Source organism: Triplophysa rosa, linkage group LG7, assembly GCF_024868665.1.
Source record: "Triplophysa rosa linkage group LG7, Trosa_1v2, whole genome shotgun sequence".
NCBI classification, from domain to species: domain Eukaryota; kingdom Metazoa; phylum Chordata; class Actinopteri; order Cypriniformes; family Nemacheilidae; genus Triplophysa; species Triplophysa rosa.
This window is the reverse complement of record NC_079896.1, coordinates 24,963,148-24,989,232: the sequence shown is the minus strand read 5'-3', so window position 1 is coordinate 24,989,232 and position 26,085 is coordinate 24,963,148. Positions and strand designations below refer to the sequence as shown.

At 40.1% G+C, this 26,085-nt stretch overlaps 1 protein-coding gene across 1 annotated transcript; it reads right to left on the bottom strand.

Annotated features, from left to right (window-relative positions):
• Positions 1-1,122: 1,122 nt before the first annotated feature.
• On the bottom strand, positions 1,123-25,728 carry bcl11ab (BCL11 transcription factor A b). The gene is made up of 3 exons (XM_057339029.1): positions 25,386-25,728; positions 23,136-23,459; positions 1,123-5,387 (listed from the first exon to the last, which is right to left on the bottom strand). The coding sequence occupies exons 1-3, from the start codon at positions 25,438-25,440 to the stop codon at positions 3,460-3,462; spliced, it is 2,307 nt and encodes a 768-aa protein (XP_057195012.1). The 5' UTR covers positions 25,441-25,728; the 3' UTR covers positions 1,123-3,459.
• Between the last annotated feature and the right edge of the window lie 357 nt (positions 25,729-26,085).

Sequence of the window (26,085 nt, the reverse complement as noted above, 5' to 3'; positions counted from 1 at the left end):
GCTGGATCCGTTTTCTAAAGCTGGACTTTAATCTCCTCCAGGTCAGTAAACACACAAAGCTAAAGCTAGGGCAGAGAGAGCGAGAGAAAGAGAGACAGAGAGAGCAATTACTTTGTCACGCTGGTGTCAGTCTACAAAGCAAAAGGCAAAGAGTGCAAAAATGAGAGAAGAAAAAAGACTGTTAAAGTTATAACACAGACACCCAAATGACCAGACAAAGCCCGAGACAACAGATAAAGCGGTTGACTTCCGTCGTCTTTGTCTGGATTCTACAAAGCAAACACACCTGGTGTTAAACCTTTATGTGTACACATACAGACACACATGTGGCCAGCGGGAGAAACAGACTCTGGGGATTTTCAATGTAAAACGAAACTCTGTTAAATACAGTATGTGCTCTATAAAGTTCTCACAAATAACTGGAAGAGTTATGTAGTGTTTATTCAAACTATTGAAAGTTTGTTTCGCTAGATCAGTGCTCTGAAATGTTGGTCCAATTATTTGACAAATTGAACATTACAACAAAAAGTACGGCTAATTTGATAAAGGCTTTCATACAGTGTAATCTAATGAAATCAAAGTAAAACGTAAAAGACGAAATCTGAATATCAGTCTTTGCTTTGTGTACAATAGGTCATAGACATGAAGACTAAAACATGACATTTTATTTATTTATTTGTTGCATTTCCTGCACTTATTTTGGAGAACAATTTGCAGAATTAATTTAAATATGTTGTACAATAAAAATATTGTACTCAACATGATTATTGTTATTATGATTATTAATAATACTAATAATGATAATAACAATAGTAATGACATTTGTAATAAAATATTGTGATCAACCTTCCGAAATATTATTATTATTAATGATAATAATAATAATAATGTTATTATTGTTATCATTATGTTACTACTACTACTTATAATAATAATAATAAGGAAATCAGCAAAATTATTATTATAATTTTTATTAATAGGATTACTATACTTTTACTGTAGTTAAACCATGGTTCAATTTCCAAAAGCAAAATTAATTTAGCCAAAATATCTATTAAACACGCAGGGGGTGAGTTCTGCCTCATAAACAAAGCAAAACAAGACAAACTCTGCAGGTGTATTTAAAAATGCATTTTAATTGTATTTATTTACTCTTGATTCATTGCATATGACATCCATTCTTTCAAAGACGACTGGAATGTTTCAGGTTGTGTTGGGGGGGTGACAGCTGAAACAGAGAGAAACCCAACTATGAAACGTTACTGCATATCCACAGGCCAGACATCATAAAAGCACCTGTTTCTCATCACCGTGACAGGAGCGTGACAACAGACCATTGTCTAGCCTTTTATCCATGAAACCCCCACGTAGCTTTTTCTTAGAAACTCATTTTCAAGATCCATACATTAAAATGATTCACACTTTATTATCCTGCCAAATTAAGGAGAAAAAAACGCTGGCAGCATGTCAGGCTCAACTACAGGTATTTTTGTACCTTTAAAGTGAACAGTCTGGAATTCTAGCCTCTATATAAATACTATCTGGACTACTTTTGATGAACAATTCAATCCGGATTTTCTCTAAACACTGACGTGGCAAACTAAAGCGTGTCACGATAGCTTTTCGTGTCAGCCCAATAAAATGCCTAATGTATTTCTACAATCTCATCATAATGCGTCTTGAACACGTGTTTATGGCAAGAAGGAAAATAAAACAAAAAATTCACATAACATTCAGTATTTACATAGAACGTTGTAATCCACCAAGAAATGAAGGTGAGTAAAAAAAGAACTTTAAATAAATTTCCTGTTAAAAACACCAAAGTATTACAAAAAGAAGCCCAAAACTGTGAATTATTCATTCTTTAAAAAAAGAAAGTCAAATAAACCTCATGGCTGTTTAAGCAGCGAGTTCGGAGTGTTTTCACTGAGAAATAAACATCACGTCTCGATTTAAAATCTAGCTAATTAGTTTTCTTTTTATTTCATCTTTTTGCAGATCAAAAATTCTAATCTAACTCTAGTTCCGTATATTTACGTGTTGACACCTCAGCAAGCTGGTAAAATGAGAGGTTCCTCTTGTAAACAGGACAAAAATCGAACAGTGCATGTTATTTTTTGTGTGCCGCTGGAGAGCTGTTTAGTTTTATACTCAACCACCTGCCCGTAGATTAGCAGGACAGATACAGAGTTTTAGGCTGAGTGGCAAGTGCTATTCAAAAACTACACTATGGGGCAACGTAGAGAATAAAAAGTCTGAATGTCAACTCGACGGGCACGAAATGTGTGAACGTGGCTAAGTGCTTTACTAACAGACAGGGGTATATACAGTACACAGCTTTAGAAACTGAAGAGCGGTGTCTAAAAGAACGAATCGTGGACATGAACCACATTTTTCATGCAAGTTAACGGTAAAGTGTTCAGACTCTTATTCAAGAATGTGTGGATGTCCTGAAATCCAATCCTCCATCAAAACTGGCCTCGCTAAACTATTTCTATTTCTAGCTTCATATGAAATTCAAAGGATTTTCAATCCCGATAACTCTTTAAAAGCTTATTCAGGGACTATAAGATTTGTTAGACGTTCGTGAATGACCCTGTCAAGAAATAGACATATTTACATCGTTAATACGCTTTTAGTTCCATGCACCAAATAGAAATGTATCAGTATATCAGTTTACAATATATTGTTTTTTATCTACTGAGTAAAACGCGATTTTAGGGATACTTTCTAAAAACCTTCATAGAAAACCCATAGAAACGTTAAAACCCCAATTCAAAAGAAAAACAAATGTACCTTTCAGTAATGACACCAAAACACAAGAGAAAATCTCATTACGCAAAACGGCATGAACCTGCCAACAAAAGAACGTACTTAAAGGAACGCAAAAGGTTAAACTAGTAAAAGATATACACAAGAACGTACAGCATACTGAATTCCTGCATTTAGTGAATAGGTACTTGATGCAAGAACCTAATTTTGCATTGAACAATATCCCCAGGCTTATGGCAACAAAAAAAAAACACAAATGCACCCAAGGCACTCTTTTTCACAAGCAACGATAAAAATTCACGTTTTTAGTATTTTAGTCAAATGTCACTGTTCAAACTTTCGCTGGCAACCCTAAAGTTCATTTAGTCCCCTAATAAACAGTGTAACCCCAGTGTGAATGTATATTAGGTAGTCGTAAGAATACAAGCTTAAATGACAAAAAAAACTAAGTATGATATGTAAAAATAATTGTTTGCAGCATGAAATGTCTTGTTTGACAAAAGACAGTACCAACACAGCTAACGCTTATCAAGCTAACACACTAAAACATGCCAACCAGTAAGAAAAAGTACAAAACGTTAAGTTATTGCACATTAGAGAGGCTCAGAGTCTTGCGTCATATTTTAACAATTTCTGTGCCCGGCGTATACTTAGCGGACACCGTTCCTTAAATAATCCTGTGGTAATTTACTCTGACTTAATTTCGATGCTCAGGGGCCGGTCGTTGTGCCATTTTTTCATGTGCTTCTCCAGAGTGCTGTACACGCTAAAAGGCATGTGGCATATCTCACAATTATAAACGTCTTTGCCCGTCTGTCCGTGCGTTTTCATGTGCCGCGTTAGCTTGCTGCTCTGAGCGCAGGCGTAGCTGCAAAGGTCACACTTGTACGGTCTCTCGCCCGTGTGGCTGCGCCGATGCACTGTTAAGTTGCTGCAGTTCTTGAAGACCTTGCCACAAAACTCACAAGTGTCACTACGGCGGCCGTCCTTGGAGTTAGGGCGACTGGTGGAAAGATGGGGCGTACTGGCCCTGCTCCCAGTCCCGCTGCGTCCCGAGGCCGTCCCTCCATCCAGCTCACCGGGGGGAGTGGAGAACCTGAGACTGCCATTCTCCGAGGAATGCTCTGAAGAGGTAGCGAAAGGCGATTGTCTTGAGTCCCCGAGGTTGAGGAGGGGATCCTTGAGCTGGCGCGACGCGGCATATCCCGCCAGCCACTGAGAGTACACGTTTTCAGAATTGGGGAGTGTAGGGGTAGGTAGATCAAGGTCTTTTTCCACCTTGATGCGTTTGGAGAGAGGCCTGTCGGAAACAGGACTTTCACCCAGAAGTTTTTGTGACAGGTCATTGTTTGGGTAGGAGGCCGTTCCGTTCACCGTGGGTACGTACGGCCCGTTGGTTTGGTCAGACTCTTTTGAGAAGTCGTCGGCACCTGCCTCAGCAGTCGATCGGTGGTCACCACGTTTGTATACGTTTAGGGGATCCCGATAAACCTGAACGCCTTCCCCTCCACATTTGCTGTGCTGCTGTCGATTGTTCTCATGGTGACGTGCACCTTCCAGACTCAAGCTGAAGTTGATATCATTCCTCTCTCCTGTCTCACTCTCATTCTCCTCTTCTTCCTCCTCCTCCTCCTCCTCCTCCTCTTCCTCCTCCTCTTCTTCCTCTTCCTCCTCATCATCTTCCACCTCCTGTCCATCTTTAGGAATGCCATTATTCTCACTTTTGAATTTAGCCACCACAGATTTCAAAGCATCGGTGGCACTGCTCAGTGAATCACTTGTGCCTGGTTCGGGTGAGCTGGCGGTCGAAAGGCCGTCATCGGATCTGGAGGTAGTGGAGGATGACTTGTGTCGATGAGTCTTCATGTGACGCTTCAACTTGCTGGCCTGCGTGCAAGCGTGGTTGCAGAGGTGGCACTTGTAGGGTTTCTCGCCGGTATGACTGCGCCTGTGAACGATTAAGTTGCTCTGGAACTTGAAGGACTTCCCACAGAACTCGCAAGACTTTGCCTTCGCGGCTGGCACGGTTGGCGTCTGTTGGGTGGGCGTTGAATGGGGTCCGGATGGAGAATGGGCAGCCTCTGGTTGGAATGGTTGAAGCAGCCGTTGCATAGGGCTGGGACGGTTGGGTGACATGGGCGGAGAGGATCCGGCAGAGTTCCCCGCCAGTTCCCGTAGACGTCTTGAGAAGTCCATAGATGGGGAGTCCAAGGGTACCGAATTGAGACGCAGTACCCTGTCAAAGGCGCTTGGGTGGTGGGGGGCCAAAACCAGATCATCTGGGCTCATGTGATGCCGTGGCGGGGGACTAAAAAGCGGGGGTGTCCTGGGATATCGGCCTTCTCTAGGAACTGATGAGCCGTCCCTGTTGGCTATCCTCATCAAGCTATAGGGACTACTGTCTGCCAGGTGGGCTGCATGTAAAGGTGGTTGTGAGGCACATCCGCCTCCCATGCCTGGAGCTGAGGCCACACGAGGGGTTAACGGGCTTCCGGGTTCACTCTCCAGGTATATTCGAAAACCATGTGTATTTTGGGCATGTTGCAGCAGGAACCAGGCGGTGGTGAAGGGCTGCTTACAAGTTGTGCAAGTGTAGCTGCTGGGCTCATCTTTTTCTAAAAGACAAAAGCAGAAAGATAAAAATTCAGCGTTCATCCACAACATGTTGAAACACTACACATTAAAGGCCATTCTGCTGCTTTTCACTTAATTTAACTCAACAGTTCAACGCATCATTTATTCAAAACTGTCTTGCTTTATTCATACAGTCGTTTCTTGGCTTAACATTTTCACCTAATAAGTCACAACTCTACTTGCTAAACCTATAAGTAAGTGTGTCTGAGTCCAACACGAACAGCAGTTAAACAGTCCTACATTCCAGCTTCATATGGAAACGGCCTTGCCTGTCTCCGAGGTGTCTGACACAAAGTCCGAAGCGAACAAAAAACCTGTACCCAATCAAAACACTTTTACTGCACAAGAGATTCGAGGGGGAAGGCTGGTAAATTATGGATCATTACAATCTGCAAAAATTACAGTTAATTGCTACCACCTGTGTGGGGTTTGACCTCCGCGGGAGATTTTTCCATCATAAAAAGCCTGCCTATTCTCATTCTTACTCCAATTATATCCCATACCACTTCCGTATGAATCATGCGAGTACGCGTATATGCTATTTGAGGAGTTAAAAATATGCACATGCTTTAAGATATATCGTCAATTATTACAGGTAAATTTGTCTTTATTACTCTTATCAAGTTAAGACAGTAGAAATGGAAAAGACACTATTAGTGTACAACTATTATTTTTCACAACCTCACAATCACAATCGTCCTACGTTGATGACATTTAAAACTCCCACCTCCCCAACAGCAGTCATTACGTGGTGGCCTTGTCTCAGAGGGCAACTTATTGATTGTCAGTTGCGTTAAGAGGAACAAGGCCACAACCACACAGTCTTTAGTGAAATGCTGAAGGGAGCTATGACATTCTACAGAAAGAATGGGGAAAAACATTTTGTCCACTTGAAACATGGGCAGAATATCCATTCCTTGGAGGCATCTAACCCGTTTTGGATGTGCATGTTGTTTTATTTCAATACTGTTGTTCCATACATACCTAAAACAAGTATTTTTGTTTTTATTACTCTTCTTAGTCCCATTGTGTTGAAGTGAAGTGACCACTGACACTGTTGTTTAACCTACACGTAAAGCAGTGTGCAAGACATTTTTATTGCCCTACAAGTCTTGCACATTTTCAAATGTACTATTTTAAATTCTGTCTTCTCTATCTAAGGTACGAGACTTGTTACTTGCTAACTCCCAGTGGACTGTAATGCAATAAACTCTTTGGCTTTTGTTGATTTCTTTTTTAAAGGTTTGACTCCTGTGTGGCACCCATTGACCATAATAAAGTAAGTACCTGAAACTATAAGATCTGTCATGTGTGAAGAATTATCCTTGAGCTTTGTCTTTCAAACCACAGATAAGAACACAGACACGTTGTAATGGCAAACTCTGCTCTGTTGGGTTACTGTAGGTTATGCCCGAATCTCAAAAGCATTGTGCGCAAGTCATCGCACATCCATTGGAGCATGTTAATATACAGTCCTTAACCTAAACACACACTTAGATAAGAGTCAAAGCGAAACCAAAAACTTGAACTTTGTACTTAAAGGGCCCAAGGCAGAATTTCTGACACATTTGTGATTTGCTGTTTGAGGAGACCAGCAAGAAATTCCCCCAAATAATTGCGTTTCACTCAAGCATCCATGCCTTTACGCCTGAATCTATTTTAATCTAGACACACAATTATTGTCATATTTAAATCAATGTGATGAAATGCCAAAAGTTGATACTCTAGGGACAATTTATGGAAAAAACATATTCAGTCCTGAGAAAGAACTGGTTTTGCCGACTTTCCAAGTTTAGCGTTGGCCCAAAGTCCAATGTAGACAAACGCTGGACAGACAACCTACCCCCACCGCACATTGAAAGCATCTGAGAGGGGTGAGGAGGGCAGACATCTTGGATTGGGGCCTCTTGCAAAGTGCCAAGCAACGGGTCAGCAGTCACCTTAGCAACGCACATTAAAGAAGGCGGAGACAAAAGGAGTTCACCAGACAGTGAGGTGAAGGGGTGATGGTTAGAGACGGGGGGATGGGGGTGGTGACAGTCTGATGGGAGACAGAGGTGACCAATGGGAAACATGAACTAGATGCCCTTACTCAGGGCCGAAGTGGAAGCTCTGTTAGCACACAACACTGTCCCACAGACAGAACAAACATCTAACATAGAAAAGCAAAGAAGAGGGGAGGGTGAGGTTGTGCTTGTTTGACTCGGACTACGTAAAAATCACTAGCAAAACAGTTATTCTACAACTAACTTCAACCAACTTTGGATGAGCCGTGTTCAACACATTTGTGACATCATCAAGGAGTAAATCGTGTAGATCAATTGGTAGATTATTGTGTCAGCAGTGCAAAGGTCATGTCTTTGATTCCCAAGAAAAATACAGATTCATTTAAAAATATAAGTAAATGAAGCCTGTTATGAATTTTTTTTCATTGTTACATAACTTTCATGACAATTAAGCACATTTACCCTTCATTTCTCATTACCATAATGCAAAAAGTATACATGGGTAGTTGACAAATATATCGTACATGTGTCCTATGGTGTGACAGCAAAAGTTTTAAAAACAAACTGTTAATATTATATTATATTGTATTATTCATATTTATATTTATAATATAAAATAGCATAAGAGAGATTTGTCTTTATTGTTCTTTTTTTCTCCATTTTTGCTGTCACATCATATGACACACGTACGGTTAATTTGTCAACTACCCACATATACTTTTTCCATTACAATAATGAGAAATGAAGTGAAAAATGTATTTTTTTCTAATCTTTTGACTCACACTACAACTGTAAACAGGCTACAATAATGTTTTACTATTACAATATTGTACAATACAATACAATATTAATACAATTAACTTTAACGTCGACACCCTAAAGGGGACACTTCACCCAAAAATAAGTTATTTAACAGCATATCTTTAAAAAGTAGAAAACTGTGGAAGATATTTTGAGAAATCTTTCTGTGGTTTTTTGTTCATACATTGGAAGTCAATGGGCGGGGGGTTACCAACATCCTTCAAAATCTCTTTAACTCTGTAACGTCCTTATTACTTAGAACAGTTAGAACCTCAAAAGACTTCCTGAAACTCCATCAACAATTGATTCATAGCGTAGAATGAGTGCACGAGTATCTAAAGCTGACCGCCCGGCCAACATTTCAACACAGCTCAACAAAGATTATTTCAAGTCACCCTGTCTATATTTCTTTCTTTCTTTCTCCGTGTCCCGCTTCATGAGAGGACTACAGGCTTAAACGGGCATGTGATAGTCAGACTAGTGAGAGGACTCATTCAGGAAGCCCCCTCAGGCAGAGTTCTGGTACTGGGACCAGTACAAAAAGACCAGTGTTCCCAATTCACTTAACAGCCACGGTCTCAATATTTAAGGCTTCCCATCTGGCTGGCCATGAGTGATGCAGTAAATCAAGACGGAAAGAAACATAATCTATTTGCTTTAATACGACTGTCTGATGGCCTTTACAGAATAAACTCATACAACTTAAGGGGTGTGCGGTTAAGGGCCTATGCGTTACCATTAATTATCATTTACGTAAAGATAAGTATGATAAGTAATCTGCAATTTTATGTTTCAAACAGAGATGGCGATAGAGAGAAAAACTGCAGCAACGTCATGTTTGTATAACCAAATTTGATGTTTTTCAAAAACAGACCCTAGAAAACTCAAGAACAGCTGTTAGCAATATTAGAAAATGTATTTTGTGCCGGTAACTGACCAACATAACCACACGCGCACTATAGCTCACGATAAAAGGCGACACAGAAAGAAACCCAAACAGAACATTTACCATCAGAAGCGTCTATAAGATGGATGCGACGATCACTTGGCTGAGACGGCCCACACTCACCCCAATTCTTCATTTGGGTGACATCAGGCCAGATTCCAGCACTCCGCTTTGCTACTTAATTGGATACATATGTTCTAATCTGCATCACGGCACGTTAGCAGATGGGAGAGTTCTGCAAGCCGCCTCTGTTTTACCATCAATGAGGAGAAATACAGCCAGTGAAGTATGAAAAGAATATTAGTCGAACTCCTTATTATAAGCAGGCATGGAGTTGGAGAATACGCAAAAAACCCAATGCAGCCCAACGTCAAATGTTTTGTGTTTAATAAGAAGCTGTGGTACACAGAGATGAACTCTGGACCAATGGGATTGCATTGTGGGCGGTGCTTCCAAGCAAGCAACAATGTCCCACTACGGCTAGTTAGGACATTAACTCAAATTAACACAAGTATATATTTCTCATTTGATATATGAATAGTATCTTTTTTATCTAAAATATCTGATTTTTAATAAAAATCATGCCTACAAATAAATCAGAATTACACTAAGAGTGAATGCAATATGCATTAATCTTTTACGAAACTGCTTTATATGAAAATCAAAAATTATAAACTTATAACTGCTTATGCACACCTTGGCAGGTTGGCGCTGTCCTTAAGCAAAAAATGTGGCACAATCTCTCTACCATGGTTTTATACTTTAATACAAAATACACAATTATATAATTATATATATAAACACAATACTATATATTTTAGACATACTTGACCGCAACAGCTTTTCAAACAACAGATAGATCAACAATTTAAACTGGAATTTCCGGAATTTCAAACAGAGCTGGAATTTTACCTGTGAGCTCTTGCCAAAAATCTGTCTAGAGGCCTCACAACCCTCATACTGTACATACTTTCAAGATACTGTAGGTCAGAGGTCAGAGAGAGGGTTATTTTCACCACACCACCAAGCTACCACGCTGTTGTTTACATGTGCATTTTAACCCACTTGAAGGAACACTTCACATTAAATGAATAATAAACCCAACCAGAATTTTCATTTTAGGGTGAACTGGTCCTTTAAGACAGAGCTTTCTTAAGTTCAAATACAAGTCCTTTGACGTCCCCGAATGAGCTATGAAGATGCCGCCTCAATAGCACAAAAGCTTCCTGATTCACCACAAAGCAGGAGGCACATATTTCAGTTTTAAAACACTTGTGCTCTTACCGCTAAAGAAGTGTGACTGGGTGAAAAAGAGGCTGAGAGAAAGAAACAACAAGCATGAGGAGGAGAGCTCGAGCCTTCTGGTGACAACAGGATTTATCCTTTGCAAGCCGTAGAACAGCACAGAGACTTGTAAGCCATCTTTGGCTCCACGCTAGAGGGGTTCAGACATTCCAGGGAGGTGCTGGCAAGACCGTGCACATGCATGGCCCCGCTGAGGTCAAGGGTCACGACTCGCTGAGTGCAGGAGCCGAGCGGAAGAGTATTTGACAGAACGGCACAGGAGACATGCATCAGCCTGTTGGCCACTCCTCACGGTCAGGGCCGCCTTGAAGTATTTTTAATGGAAAAAATTGCAAGCGGGCACAGGCCATACTGTACTTCAGAGCCTAGCTGATGTGTAACTTTTTTTAAACAAAAATCAGTGTACATGAAGTACATACAAAATTAGCGTGATTCACAATGGCAAGCTGAAAATAATGACTTATAAGTTGAGCTGTCGAGTATGATTTTGTAAGAAATCATAGGCCCGGTTTCACAGACACAGCTAAGCTTAAGTCATGACTAGTTAAATTAAGATATTTATGTCGCTTTTATAAAAATGCTTTAGAAGAAGACATTACTGGTGTGCATCTCAAGACAAAACAATGGCACTGATATATTTTAAGATATTTCTGTTAATTTATATTCAGTTAAGACACAAATTCAGTTTAGTCTGGGCAGTGTTGGGTAAGTTACTCTGAAAAAGTAATTAATTACTAGTTATTACTACATATTCAATAGTGTAATTAGATTACTGGACAAATTACTCTCTCCAAAAAGTATTTAGTTACTTATTACTAAATACTTTCTATATCCTACATCAACCTTGATTAGTTAAGTGATTGAAGGTTAGACATGAAAGGGCTCTTTTAATTCATTCAAATAAATAATATAAAACTACATAAAGTACTCTTATTAACTGACCAAAGTATTACAAATGTGAGAATAATACATTAAAACACGGATTTTAAAGTTAGACTTTGAATTTTGATGTCAATTCCACTATTGCACACACATATAGTACACAAAGTATTTAGTTTAATTAAATCAAAAGTAACTGTAATTAAATTACAGAAAAAAATAAGAGTAATCCCTTACTTTACTTTTTCAAGGGAAAAGTAATTAAATTACAGTAACAAATTACTTAGTAACTAGTTACACCCAACACTGAGTCTGGGACTAGCCTTAAGCCTAGTTTGTCTGTGAAACCGGGCCATAGTTTGACACATTTGACATCAACACAGAAAAGTATGCAAAGTATCCTGCAATTTTATGTTTCAAACGGAGATGGCGATAGAGAGGGAGAAATACGCACTGTAGTTTTAAAGGTCTAATGTGCATTTTTTTGGAGGATCTTTTGACTTAAATGCAATATAATATACATAACTATGTCTTCAGAGGTGTATAAATACCTTACATAATAACGCGTTATGATTTGATTACCTTAGAATGAGCTATTTCTAACTACATACACCACGCGTTACAGTATCACTAAACGGAAAAACTGCTCTACAAAGCGTGTTTTGTAAATACGTTATCGCCTTCGGCAAAAAAAAAGCGGAAACATGACGACATCTTAGTCCTGTGAGAGCCACCGTAGTGCTTCAAAGGGAGGGGGGAGTGAGCCGTTGGGTGCAATTCACAACCTCACCACTAGATGACGAATAATTTCAAACACTGGGCCTTTAAGTGTTTCAACACCCCCAACAACGTTTTAATCTACAATATACAATTTATACATCCAGTTTAGCGGTTATACTTAAATATATTCAAAAAGAGAGATGAAACACGAAAGTGTGAATACATGCTAGAGGGGTTTCTAAGGGGATATGTCAGGGGGTTGCTATGCAGATGCTAATGCCCTTACGAAAATTAACCATGGTTTTTTTGAGGTACAAGTGTAGTAACCATGTTTTTTAGGGCATTGATTACTTAGGTCAAAACCACGGTTTTACTACAGTAACCATCGTTTACTATGGTTTTTACAAAAAACAAGTTTTTTCAATTTTAACTGTAGTAAAACCATGGTAAATTTTCGTAAGGGTGTGTCCTGAGTAGTTGTTAGCATTTTGCTATGCATTTGTTTAATACCCAAAGCCATGGGTTTCTTCAAAAGGCATAACAGAAGAATTCAGAAAGAGTTCATTTTAGTTTACATGATTTGAGTCCTTTGAACTTTCAAGTTCATCGAGACCATTTTTTGCAACAACGTTCTCTGAAATCCTCAGGATGTGCAAAAATGTGACTGCCAATGTTTACATATCTTTGACACCTATTCAGTGTTTAGAAACTTGACCTTCAGCCTGCATGCAAATCGATTTTTAATTTCACATGTAGACACGGTGTAAACCACGTCTTAAAAGCACACAAAGCACAAATCAGCTTATGACATCAGCGCATATCTGAGTGCGTATCAGAGACAGAAATACAACAAGACCCCTTCAACCCTCCATTCTCAAACATTTCTTTACAGCCTTGATTCTCAAAATGAACACCCCAAATGTGATTTTTGAACCCCTCTGTCCCGTACATGTGAAGACTTCTGCCTCTGTATACATGACAGACAAATCCTGTGGAGGCTCTATTCCGCACTGGGGGCATCTGTCCTCTCAGTGTGACGGGTCTCTGGGTTTATATGTGTCTTTGTTTATGTGACAGTGTCTCAGTGTGTATCTGTCTACCATAGTTCACTCTGACAGGCGAGGAGGGCAGGGGATCACCGAGCGGGGCAGGGGATGCAGGAGATGACCCATTTTCATCCAGAAGATAATGCCATGACAAGAGCAAAGAGAGGCGAGGGGGATCAGAGTTTAGATTTTGGTTACTAAATTCATCCGCTCTTGTCACCATACAGCTTCAATCTGATTGGCTGGAGTGACACAACTTGAGGAAAACTTTCAACTGAACCCGTCCGAATACGGACACGGAAAAACAAACATGACATGCCAAGTAAAACACACCTATCTGCATGTCTAGCACATCATAAACACATTTATAGATGCCGTTAAATCGTCTGACAGATTTTCCTCTCGCCGAAAGCGCACATCTCCGCCTGTCTCATTGTTTCAACCTTCTCATCAAATCCTCTTCCTCGCCATAAGCGGTGGTAGACGCGCTTTCACATGCAAACTCAACATGCCACTTAAACTGTCACGGGCCTTTATGTCCGGTCGGTAAGACGTTGAATGGAAGCTTTGTGGAGGTTTCATGCCCGCATTCTACAAGTGCTCAATTTGTTACAGCCGCAATGTCACCACGCTGTTTTGCTCAAATGCAAGAGAGGCAAACAAACTACAGACAGAGGGATGAGAGGAAAAGAAAAGGAGACAACGGGGTCCGAGACCAGATTATACGAGAGGTGTAGGGAAAGAAACAATGGGACGAGGAGATGGGGACACTGCCGCAGAAGAGCTGCTAATAGAGGGAGAAATAAGACGGGTAGATAAGTGCTGAAGCAAATTAACCTCGTTTAATTGGACCGCTGCGTTTTCTGAGCGTAAGGATTGTTCAACATCGATGACAGCTGACGGGGTGAAATGCTAGAGGCCCGTGATGGGACATCTGCTCTTTGGCTAGACACTTCTGGACCGTGTCTTATGTTTATCTGTGAAAGAAATAATTTTTTTTAAATATTGGAAAGTGATGCTGAATTAAAAAACAAGCTAAAAATGGTCAAAGAGTATTACAAGACTTTTTAAAGGAAGGGTATATGCAAAAAAAAAATATCGAAATTCATAATAACTAATGTCGTGTTCCATGGGTTCACCCAAAAATGAAAAAAAATATTTATTCATAAACCTGTATGAATTTCATTCTTCCGCAAACACAAAAGAAGATATTTTGAAGAACGTCGGTAACCGAACAACACTGGAGCCCATTGACTTCCATTGTGTAACCACAAACCCACTGACACATTTCTCAAATGATCTTCTTTTGTGTTTCACACTGTATTTCACAGGACATAGTGATATACAGGATGACTTTAGCTTTTTCATTTTTGCGTGACCTATTCCTTTTAAGGCTTTATGCATACGGTAAGATTTTTGCCTCTTCGATTCGACAAAAGTAATTCTATTTCTTCATTTCTGTCACAGAGAAGTAATAACAAGTAAAGGTCAAACTATTTCCCGGCCGGAGTTGTTATTTCCTGAGCCCTTTAGAAAGGGAGCAAAAAACCTCAATGGACAAGGAGAGCACATTCAAGAGACCTCCATCTTCACATTGACCGTTCGGCCAGTTGAACCCTCGCCTTCGCGCAAAATAAATCACATCTGAAGTAAACAGAGATGTGGAAGAACTAAAACTGTTCATGGAGGAAGGTGGTGAATGTATATCTCATAGACGTTCAGAGGGGATGTTGATAGGCAGATTACGGCTCCAGCATTCACTTACCAAACAAAGGTACAGCGCACCATCTGGAAGAGGTGGCCCACTTTGCAGGGTCGCGGACACGTATTTGCACATATACTGCAACGGGATGGGAGCAGGAAATAATATAAACCGAAAACAGACAAACACCCAACAGAATTAAACACAAAGACGCACAAACGCGCACTGAGAAACCGCGACGCGCAGAGACCCCTGCTGCGCGTGAGAGCCCCCTCGGAAAATCTGCATAAATACATATGCAAATGCGAGGGTCAATTGATAGACAAGTGTAAAGTATGCAAACGAATATATTAGATATTTTCCCCAACGTGTGATATGTTCACACACTGACATGTACCGTGTCCTTTTTCACATCATTCGCTTTATCAGCGCAAAATAAAATGGACCGATTTCTATCGTATTCAAGCAGATTTTATGTAGATCAAGTATCTTTTTCATAATCTTGCATGTTCTGCGCGTTCCACACACGCACGCAAGTGAAGACAAGGCCAGCTAACCGGTTTGAACTAGCCCATCAGCGAGCGCCTCTTTCTGCCTTCGGGCCAAAAAAACAAAAACCCAAACAAACCCAGTGCCATTTGATATATAGGCGACAGGTATGTGTGTACGTGTGTGTCTAGTCAGATATAAAAGACCTGGAGCTCAGCCAAGTTGATCTTGAAATGGAAAGCCGCCGTCAGGGTGCGAGGACAGCCCTCCCCCTCGGCCCCTCCACCGGTGTTTTCCGCCTGACCCTTTTTTAACACGTGGCCAGCCAGCATTGCTCTCGCTCAGTCCTTCCTATCTGAAGTTCGATTGTAAGAAAATTTTATGTCAACATTTACTCACCCTCATGTCTTTTGAACGTTTTTTTTAAGACCCTCCAGTGAAAACATACAATGAAGGTGAATGGCAGGCATGGGTTGTCAAGCAAGATTTTTGTAGGAAAACAACTTGGATTTTGGTCTGGTGGTGTTGTACGGCTTTTGCGAGACTTGGAATGTAGTTGATAAGGAAAACAGACAACTTTTAAGTACATTAGTGGCATTTGTCGGGTCACTATCCACTTTCATTATTTAGAAGAGCGCAGCGTAAATAAACAAAACATCAACTAAATCTCTTTTTTGTCTTTAACATGAGAAAGAAAGTCATATGGATTCTGAAGTCCATGACGGGGTGAGCAAATGAGAATTTTCTTTTTGGGTGAACAACTTTCCCTCAACTTCATCTTAAACTAATTTTCACCAAATCCCTCCTTTCATCGCTCCGGTTTCCTTCCCAGTTTTGGTCGCTTTCTCTCGTGCCGGTTCCTCTCTCCGTCCCTCTAAAGCTCCTCGGCGATCGAGACATAGATCATTCCGGCGTCTTCCCCCCTGCTCTATTCAGGATAAACAAAGTGCCTCAAGTTCAAGCCCCACCCCGGGACCCTTAAACAAAGCCATCTATCATGCTGTCTGGCCCGACCTGTTTGGCCACAGTCAGGGCCGCCTCAGCCTCCGAGCCCCCCGCCCTGAGCACAATCCTCCCATTGTGTCCCCGTCGGCCTCCCCGCAGGCCTCTTCTCACACCCCATGACATAGACACAGGGTTAAGTCAGACTCCGGAGTAGGGCCAGCACCTGTGACGGGCCAGATAAAGGTACCGCCAGCTGCATTGCATCTTGCATAAAGAAAAAAACGCAGGCGATGATTTTGAAATGGACCGGGTGTGTGTAAAGACCCTCGGCACGCCGCAGGACGACAATCCAACGGGATTAAGAGTGAAGGAATGGACGCCACATCACCTGTTTTTGCTGTCATCTTCAGACAGAAATGAAAAAAAAGTACGCAGAACACAAAAATGCGGATGCTTGGCCGGCGGTCTCATTAAACAACGTGCAATCTCAGAAAGTAATAGAACAACCTTCCAATGCCTGTACATCAAAGGGATCGTATTGATTTCGCTGTCGAGTCCAATATAAGTTGACATCACAAAGTTAAGGAAGTACAGAACGCGTTGTTTTTGCAACGTAGCTGCAATAATGTTCTCTAGACTGGAGAGGAAGTTTTGAGTTACAGTATGTTTTTATAGGAAATTAAAATGTAGTTTTCATACTAAACAAAATCAGTACTATTGTGGCTGTGTTGGATCAAGAGCAATCCTGTCTGCTAAACTAAACTGCACACACAGAACTACACATCAACAAACGAAATGTACATCTACAACACATCGATCCTTATCTCACAACCTCCATTCAACATTCAACAAACAGGTGCACAGAAAAGTTTTATAGGCGCTATGTGTCATTTTTTGGAGGAACTATTGAATATGTCTTCAGAGGTGTATAAAGACCTTACATAATGAAGCGTTATGTTCTTATTACCTTTGAATGAGCTATTTCGATCTACATACACAGCGGGTCCCCTTACATGGAATACGCCATGTTGTTTCTACAGTAGCCCTAAACGGACAAACTGCTCTACAGAACGCATTTTGTAAATACATTATCGCCTTCGGCGAAGAAGTGAAAACATGACGACATCTTTGTCCTGTGTCTCCCACCGTAGTGCTTCGAAAGGAAGGGGTGGAGTGATTGCAATTCACAACTGCACCACTAGATGATGCTAAATTTCAAAACACCAGACATTTAACATGTAGTTTACCATTTCATGAAATGTGTATTGCTATATGAAAATATTATAAAGGAAATACAATATATGAAAAGGTATGTCGAAAAATACTCTCAAAATATGTTATAGAGGCATAGCTCAATTCTATTTATTTCTCTAGTGAATCGGGCCTTCTTCGCTTGCCGCAATGAATGAACTCATAATGGGCTAATCAAATATGCAAAATAATTGGCAATTACCTAGAGGGACTAATGGTCATTAGAATTTACAACAAGGTAATGAACTAAAGTCTGCACGTAGCATGCATATTCATAAAGCAATCAAGGCTTTGAAGATTAAAGAAGTGCTTCAAATTCAAATGAGCCACAGAATATTATCAGCCAGATTCAGAGAGAGAGAGAGAGAGAGAGAGAGAGAGCACGTCACTGAAGATAAAAGCATAAACATTTTGTTAGATTCCACTTCAGAGCGTCTAGTACAATAAAAAGAGCAAAATTAAATACTCGGTTCAAAGAACTGAATGAATTAATCTGCCCCTTCACTGAACAATTCCTATTGTTCTTCATGCCGTTGCATATTACAAAATGCATATTTTCCTCCACTTGTTATTAATAGCCATTTAAAGCACTCAAAGTCAGGCTGAAAGAAAAGCATAGCGTCTTAAGTATCCTGACCTATGCTTTTTATTGATTGTAAGGTTTATTTCAGAGTGGATCAATTCTCCAATTGCTGTTCAATTCTACATCAACCCCCAGTGTACACGACTGACCCAAAGAGCTTCTGTATTAAAAATATAAACTAGGACAGAAATAAAATGTAGGAGCGAAGCAAAGACAAGAAGAAAGATACTTTCGAGGATCATGACCGTGAGGGGCCTCCCGAGTCTTTATCTCATTCTACAGAGGACAGATAAGACATGCCAGCTGCGGACCCCACACACGAACATGCATCATACAAACAGTTCAACGTATTACAGTATAAGAAGACTTTTGTCTTGGAAATGCCCAGAATCAGCACAGGTGACCTAACAAGGGTCAGCAAGGAAGGTTCTGCTTTATAAATGATGCTCACAGCATCACATCGACAAGCAAAACAACCACAAGGGTACAGTCCTTTCTTACAATCCAATTCAACGATAAATGGTATAGTTTTGATACACCTCACAATACATCAGACTGCAGTTTTGTATTTCCCAGGTAAACGATAAACACAGAAGAGCATCTCTAAGGAAAATGTGTCCACAGCTCAGCTGGCTGGCCGTACAAACACGTTCATACACAAACACACACGGACACAATATCATATGCTGCTGACAGATTATTGTACAGCTCAACGCTGAAAGAGGTTTCTGCCATAACGCAGTGAGTATATAACACATTTGTTCTTCTGGCATGTGTGTAACCACATACGTGTGCATATAGTGTAACCTTTTTCCTAATAATACAATTAAAGGTTTCAATGTGCGTGACTATTTATAGGTAAAATGTAGTGCTGTCAAACGATTAATCGTGATTAATCGCATCCAGAATAAAAGTTTGTGTTTACATAATATATGCTGGTGTTCTGTGCATATTAATTTTGTATTTATAAACACATACACATAAATGCATATATTTAAGAAAAATATAAAATATAACTATTAATAAACTTTTATTTACAATTTCAATTATTGGTAAATATAAATTAATGCATTTAAAATTTATAGACAAGTATGTGTATGTTTTGTCTTTATAAATACAAAATGAATATGCACAGTACACAGATATATATTATGTAAACACAAACCTTTATTCTGGATGCAATTAATCGCGATTAATCGTTTGACAGCCCTAGTAAAATGTGAATTTTAGCTTCTAGAACTTCACTTAAGGTCACTGCTGAGAATTACATTCAGTTTCAACGATACAGATTTTACATGCAGTCTCTCAATTTATAGGAGGTCAAAAACTGCCTAATGGAAGGTTTCAGCAGCAACAACATAAACAGACATTGTGTGGCCCAAACTTAACATCTGGTAGGCCTCTGCGAAGAATCAATAACTGTTGAGTGGTTTTAGTTTCATTTAATACAATTAATATATAATCAAATATTTAAATGAACATTAATAGAAATTAAATATTAAATAAATGGTTATATTATAATTCAAGCGTATAGCGTTAGTTCTGGCAGGTCAGGTGAGTCGAGCCTGAATCAGCTGATCCTCATCTTCCTATAGAAATATGAAGCTATCACAGCTTCCGATTAAAATTCATTCAGCTAGCGGCAGCTTGTTGCTTTGCTCAGGAGCAAATGACCCTCCTCCATCCCCAGCTCCACTTCATATTTACAATCAGGACTCGACTTCAGTTATTTCTTTTCATAAGTCTCAATTACTTTACATAATGTGTTACACTTAAATGTCAAACTAATGACATCAGTTGTTCTGTTCTGTTTACCCTACGGGGGTTATCTCTGCGCTCCCTGCTCTTATTCATGCTGGCTGCATGGATGGGCAGGGAATTTTTTAACACCAATCTAAACTGTATTATAATTGTCAATCATTTTTGACGGTAGTGAACCTGACAGATCTAAACACAGACCGGAAGTTAACTTCGGGCATATATAACCGCCAATATAATAATTAGGGATGCACGATAAATTATCGGCCATATCGGTATCGGCCGATAAATGGTCATTTTTAATGTTATCGGTATCGGCAGATAATAAAATTTATGCCGATATATTAAAGCCGATAAATCTTAAATGATTACCACAGGTTTAAACTAATTCATCTGCACGCTGCTTGCAGTTAAAATACAGTAAAGTACTGTCTCTCTGTCGTGATCATTCACTTACTGCTATTATCAAAACATTGCTGATGTAGGTACAGTATGTAGATACAGTATTTATGAATGTGTAAATTATAGGAACAAAAGCATATTGTTTGAATCGGACTGCTGTCTGAATGCTTTCTGTCTTGAGACCTGTTAGACATGTGGCTATTGAAAACATTTTTTCTGGAAGAACATCTATAATTTGTTTATTAAATATACCAGAAAAGTTTGAAGGTTAAAGAATCATTAACTAGTGTAAAGTAGGCTTGGTACATGATTTTCAGGGGAAAAAAGAGAACTAATGGTTACCTTGTTTTCCGCGGTGAATGTTTTCAAATAAAAGCAGTTGTCTACTTTTTTCCTTTTGTTTCAGTCTTAGGGAATTTTATGTTAATATTTAGATACTGTATATCGGCCAATATATCGGTTATCGGCTTCCAATGTTAAAGAATTATCGGTTATCGGCCAAAATTTACATATCGGTGCATCCCTAATAATAATTGTAAAAAAAGTGTTTCGAAAATGTAACAATACCGTTCAATTATTTCAAAAGTATAGTATGTTACACTGTAGGACACTTGCGTCAAGTACAAAAATGAACTTTACCACATACACACAACACGCATTCTGGCTTGCTCTGTGCCAATGTCCTACCATATGCCCATTGAAAGGGAAGTCTTTGGCAGCGTCTGCCAAGTCAAACTGTCGTGTTGCAATGAGGCAGTAAATCACACACCCACAAACACTCAAGCTTAGCACAAACCAACACATCATAAACATTACACAAACCAGATTGAAAATATCACCCGCACGCAGCACCAAACTGTACATCTGAGTTACATTTTATTCAATGTCTAACTTTGTCTAAATGTCTCTTTTGAAATTTCGGAATATATTTCTATAAAAACAATAATGTATTAGAAAATAAATCCAGATATCACAGCTCTGTCAATTCGGTCTATAGAATCTCTCAATTTGAAGACTGATCACCATTTGAGACATTATTGATTTCTATCTTCACCTTCACAGATAAATTTGATCTGCTCACAGAAGAAAAATGAGATGCACGAGACAAAACCGAAAATCTCTGTTAGAACTAAGAGAAACAACCAAGCAATTATTTTTTGAACATCGTGCGAGTAAGGCCTGATGCAGGTCAGTTCCCAAATTTTCTAAAATAACAATATACGCTTGGAAAGGTTCCCTGTGACAATGCACTATAGGGGGATCCCCAAACTTCCCGCCTCTCCCTGTTCCACTCTCTCTACCCCAGCTAATGATCCATAACTCTCCCCGCGTAGAGAAAAGTGGACCAGCGCCAAAGACGTCAAAACTAAAGCAAGCCAAGAACACCATCCGCCACTGGACAGCACAACAGCAAGAGCCCACTATTCATCATGTGAAGTACTTACACACAGTTAACGTTTAACGTAAATATGATATGTACGACAAAATATAACCGTTAACTGCCTGATATCTTCAAAGCTCGGCTTCTCGTGTTTATAAATCGAAGGGCTGCTTTTAAAAACTCTGGGATCAGGAGACGGACAGATGCTTACAAAACAGACGCACAATCGCAAATATCAGCCTCTGAGAAAATGGCTTCACATGGATGTACTTAAGAAAATAACCCCAGAGAGAGAGAGAGACCGAGATAGCAGATAAGGGGGTTGGGGGGGGGTGTATAAAAGGGTTATTGCCCAGGCTGATCGTCTGGTCTGCTGGGGGGCATTCAGACTTGAATGAAACAGGGGTCTGATGGGGTGTTGTTTGGAGGGGGGGTATTAAAAGCGGCTGTGTCCACATGCATATCTTACATTGTTTATCATGCAAATTTCCTAGAGCGTGAACCTTTAACGGATTCACCATTTACAGCCGATACAGAATTCCATCTGTTGTGACGGACATCTGCTTGCACGATTGGACTTTACATGTAACAGTGAAGGCGTGTGACCTGTCTGGAGCCACGGGCAAACACATAACATCCTCAGAACACAGACATAGATGGAGACAAGTTACATATTTGAATCCCAATATGTGCACATAAAAAAGCACCGATGTAAGAACAGTTCTGTCATTATTTATTTACTCACCCAGTTGTTCCAAACCTACAAACCTATATACATTTTCTTGTTGTTCTGAACGCAAAGAAAGATATTTGGAAGAATGTTCCAGTTCTGGGGCACTATTGACTACCATAGTGGGAAGAAAATCTACTATGGTAGTCAATGGTGCCCCAAAACTGATTGGTTTCCTACATTCTTTAAAATCTATTCTTTTGTGTTCAACAGAATAAAGACATTTCTATAGTTTTGGAACAACTTCAGGGCGAGTAAATGATGACCGATTTTTTTGTTGTTGGGTGAACTATCCCTTTAAGACAATGCTTGGGATACATTATCGGCTAAATAAAGACACATGCCAACTTCCAAAATATGTGCATCCACGCGAAAGAGTTTGCTTGGTTCAACACCAGCTAAACTGAAAAGTGAAAGTCCTAAAACACTGTAGCAATAAACTGTAAATGTATAACTGCAGCAGTGTAAACATTTTTATGTAAGGGGGAGAGATTTTGTTAGGTCTGCATTTGGCAGATGCTGTTATCAACATTTATTAGTATGTTAAAGCCACGACGCTGGCATTGCTAGTGCCATGCTTTACCAGTTAAAGTAAAACGCGTTGATCAAAATGAGATACAACTGAACGTAGTAACATCTGCTAAACCCAAATCTGTTGGCTGAAAACCCTGAGCTTTCAGGCGCAGGAAAGGGAGCACAGGAGAAATGTGATATACGTGCTTTCAATCAGAAGTTTCCAGAACTCCAAAGTTTGTGTGCGCCAACATAAACATCAGTTACTCTACCTGTCACAGTCTCCTGCTTGGGCCGTAATCCATGCGGCGTGGAGGCTAAACGCTCCCCTTCGTGGGGCGAGACCTGAACCGCTACCTCCACTGGGACGCAGGCCTGCCGCGGGGGTGACGGGGGCTCGTCCGAACATTTGTCCATGTATAGGCGGCACTGACACTGCCTGCGTTTGTGCTCGATGAACAGCAGTATGTCAGCCAAAGGAAACCTGGAGTGACACTGGCCACAGGTGAGAAGGTCCTGATCGCCTTTGGGGGTGGACGGTTCCGATCCGGGATGGCTTTCCTCGTCCTCGGGGATATCTGCCGTCAGAGGCTCGGCTATAGCGGGATAACATAAAAATGTGATAGAGTAACCAGCTTTAATGTCCATATGGAAAGTTGATAATGACTTGACAAGCGATAATTATATCTATACCATAAGTGATAATTATATTCATTTCCATATAAAACGTGGCGCTGAAATTTGCAGATCTAGAGGTGTTAAATGTCTCATGGGGTTAGGTGTCATATGGATGGATTCAAAGATTTTATAAAGAAAGTTAAATTTTATACTTAATAATTTTAACACTTTCTCAAGCTGCAATGCAGCGTAACAACATTACGTTCTAGATAGAAGACAAAAATAGACACGATTCAAAAGTTGGCACGTCTGTCTGGAACAAAAAAAAAACAGTCCATCGAATTAAGACGTAGAGAATATGAGAAACAAAAGATGAAGATGACATTGGTTGCCCAGAAATGGTAAAGAGGAGGGGGTTGTTCACTGTAGTTGCATGACCCTGTTCATTAGCCTGCCAATCTCACGTCTTAATGAAACCAACACCTCTGAGAATCAAAAAATAGATTCTAATTTGACTTCAAGATGATTGGAACCCATTTTGTTAAAAGTGCTCGAACGCTCTGAACCGAGGTGAGCTATTGAGGGGAGTATGTGGGGTAGTTCCCAGATGGGCAGCCGGGACGTCTGAAAGAGCAATCGAAACCACATCAAGCGCCCGAACTGAGATGAGGGAGACGGTTGTCCTCGCTGGCGGGTTAAACCTAATTGTGTGTCAGGTCGTGTGGGATGAAGGTGGGGTGACAAGACATGAGTTTCAGTAAAAAATATGATTACATATTTGAATCATTTTGATTTTAAGGCTTTGCTCAAGACAGCATTAATGAACTGGAACAAAGCCTCAGATCACGTGTTAGACAAACAGGTGTAATTTAAACCGCTTGAGGGTGAAACGAGCACAGTCATCAACCCGAAAGTTAAACCATTTAAAATCCTCATTTGAGACTTGTTAAAATGTACTATTTTACATATACACGTTGTCTACATTATAAATGAACAACACAAATACTGAGCTTTAAGTGACTGAACTTTTGTGTAGGCTACTTACACTCTATGCCAACACATCTTATACACAAAAATCAAAGTGACATGAAGTTTACATAAATGAACATGGTCTGTAAGTAAACAGATGTGTGAGTAGATAAAAAACGAGAAAAGGTGGGGCCGAACAAGACCAAGTTCAAGTTCACAGTTGAATAGGCCTTCGTTTGTTCATTTTCTGCCCCCTAGCGGCCAAACGTTGACGCTCACATCGCCGTGAGATCGCTTCCAACGAGGATTTAAAGATTTTTTAAAACCCTTGGATATCTAGAGTCAACTTTAAAGTAAACATTTTCATACGGAATCGATGCTGATGTTATCTTCTGTGACGGACCTTACGTTTTTTAGGTTTTGACAGTAGCATTAAGGACTTGAGCCGTGGGAAAAACACGCACGGGGATATAAACAGCAAAATAGCCTACGAAAAACCAAGTTAAAGCTAATCGGACATATCAATATCCACAATCAAAAAAACAACAACGATGCACTTATAAACAGTAATGACAGAAACATGGATTTCTTCAGAAAGTTGGAGGGAATACCTTGGGATATCCAAATCCAAAAAAATAAGTCCCAGTTAGACGATCTCAAGAGCCTCAATGAGAAATCTTTATACGTGCCTTTTCAATACATTTAATGTTTATATATGCTCACAAACTACGTTTAAAACACTTATGCAAAGAAACAAACATAGACATAATTCTTTCACACACGCATGCATAACCAGCCTTCATGCGTAAAGAAGCTTTGCGCTCGTCGTTCCATCAACCAAGAGACGCGTCTTTCTAAACACAATAAAACTGATTCACGTAAACTACATTTAAAGTGATGAACATAGTAAAAGAAAAAAACTCGTTTAAACTTACGAGAAAAGTCCCGTTTGCTTAAGTGCTGGGGTCTGCCCTGCTTGCGGCGAGACATGTTGGACACGGTCTCCGTTGGATTCACATTAGGAAGATCCAGAATCGTGGAGATTCCAGAGGAAAAGATCTTCGACGATGCATCGGGTATCCCAAATAAATTAGAGATAACAGTACAGGAGAGAGCCGTGTAGTGGCAGGACGCGTGTGCCGCTGGGCTTCATTGCCTCTTCGAGAGAAGTGAGAAAGAGAAAGTAAGCGAAGCCCCCTGCGCTGCTGTAGGTTCAAGTGCGGACGTGACGTGCCAGCGAACTTGACCGTCCAGAGGTAGATGATGGACATGGACCTACAAAACACTTGCAGGAGGAGGATTCGAGGAAGCTTGAGTGGGAGGGGGGTGAGAGTGATAAAAACCAATGATGGGTTGCATGTGAACCACAGACCCAAGCAGCCAATGGGCTGAGAGAGAGAGAGAGAGAGAGAGAGAGAGAGAGAGAGAGAGAGAGAGAGAGAGAGAGAGAGAGAGTGGGACTTCCTCGAATTACAAAATTGCCCAGTAGAGAGTATTAATTTGATATTGGGTGCAACACTGAAAGCAATATTATAAAATATGATTATAACAAAAGTAAAATATACATATATTTCAAACACTATAATATATTTTTTCAATGGAAACAAGAGAGAGGAATGAACTTTTTAGGCTACT

What these genes read in the sequence shown, in the direction of transcription:
- bcl11ab (XM_057339029.1), bottom strand. Translation starts at nt 25,440, where the DNA reads ATGTCTCGCCGCAAGCAGGGCAGACCCCAGCACTTAAGCAAACGGGAC. An exon ending in AAGCAAACGGGACTTTTCTC is followed by an intron (nt 23,460 to 25,385) that starts GTAAGTTTAAAC and finishes ATCCCGCTATAG; the next exon opens with CCGAGCCTCTGACGGCAGAT. An exon ending in CAAGCAGGAGACTGTGACAG is followed by an intron (nt 5,388 to 23,135) that starts GTAGAGTAACTG and finishes TTTGTCTTTTAG; the next exon opens with AAAAAGATGAGCCCAGCAGC.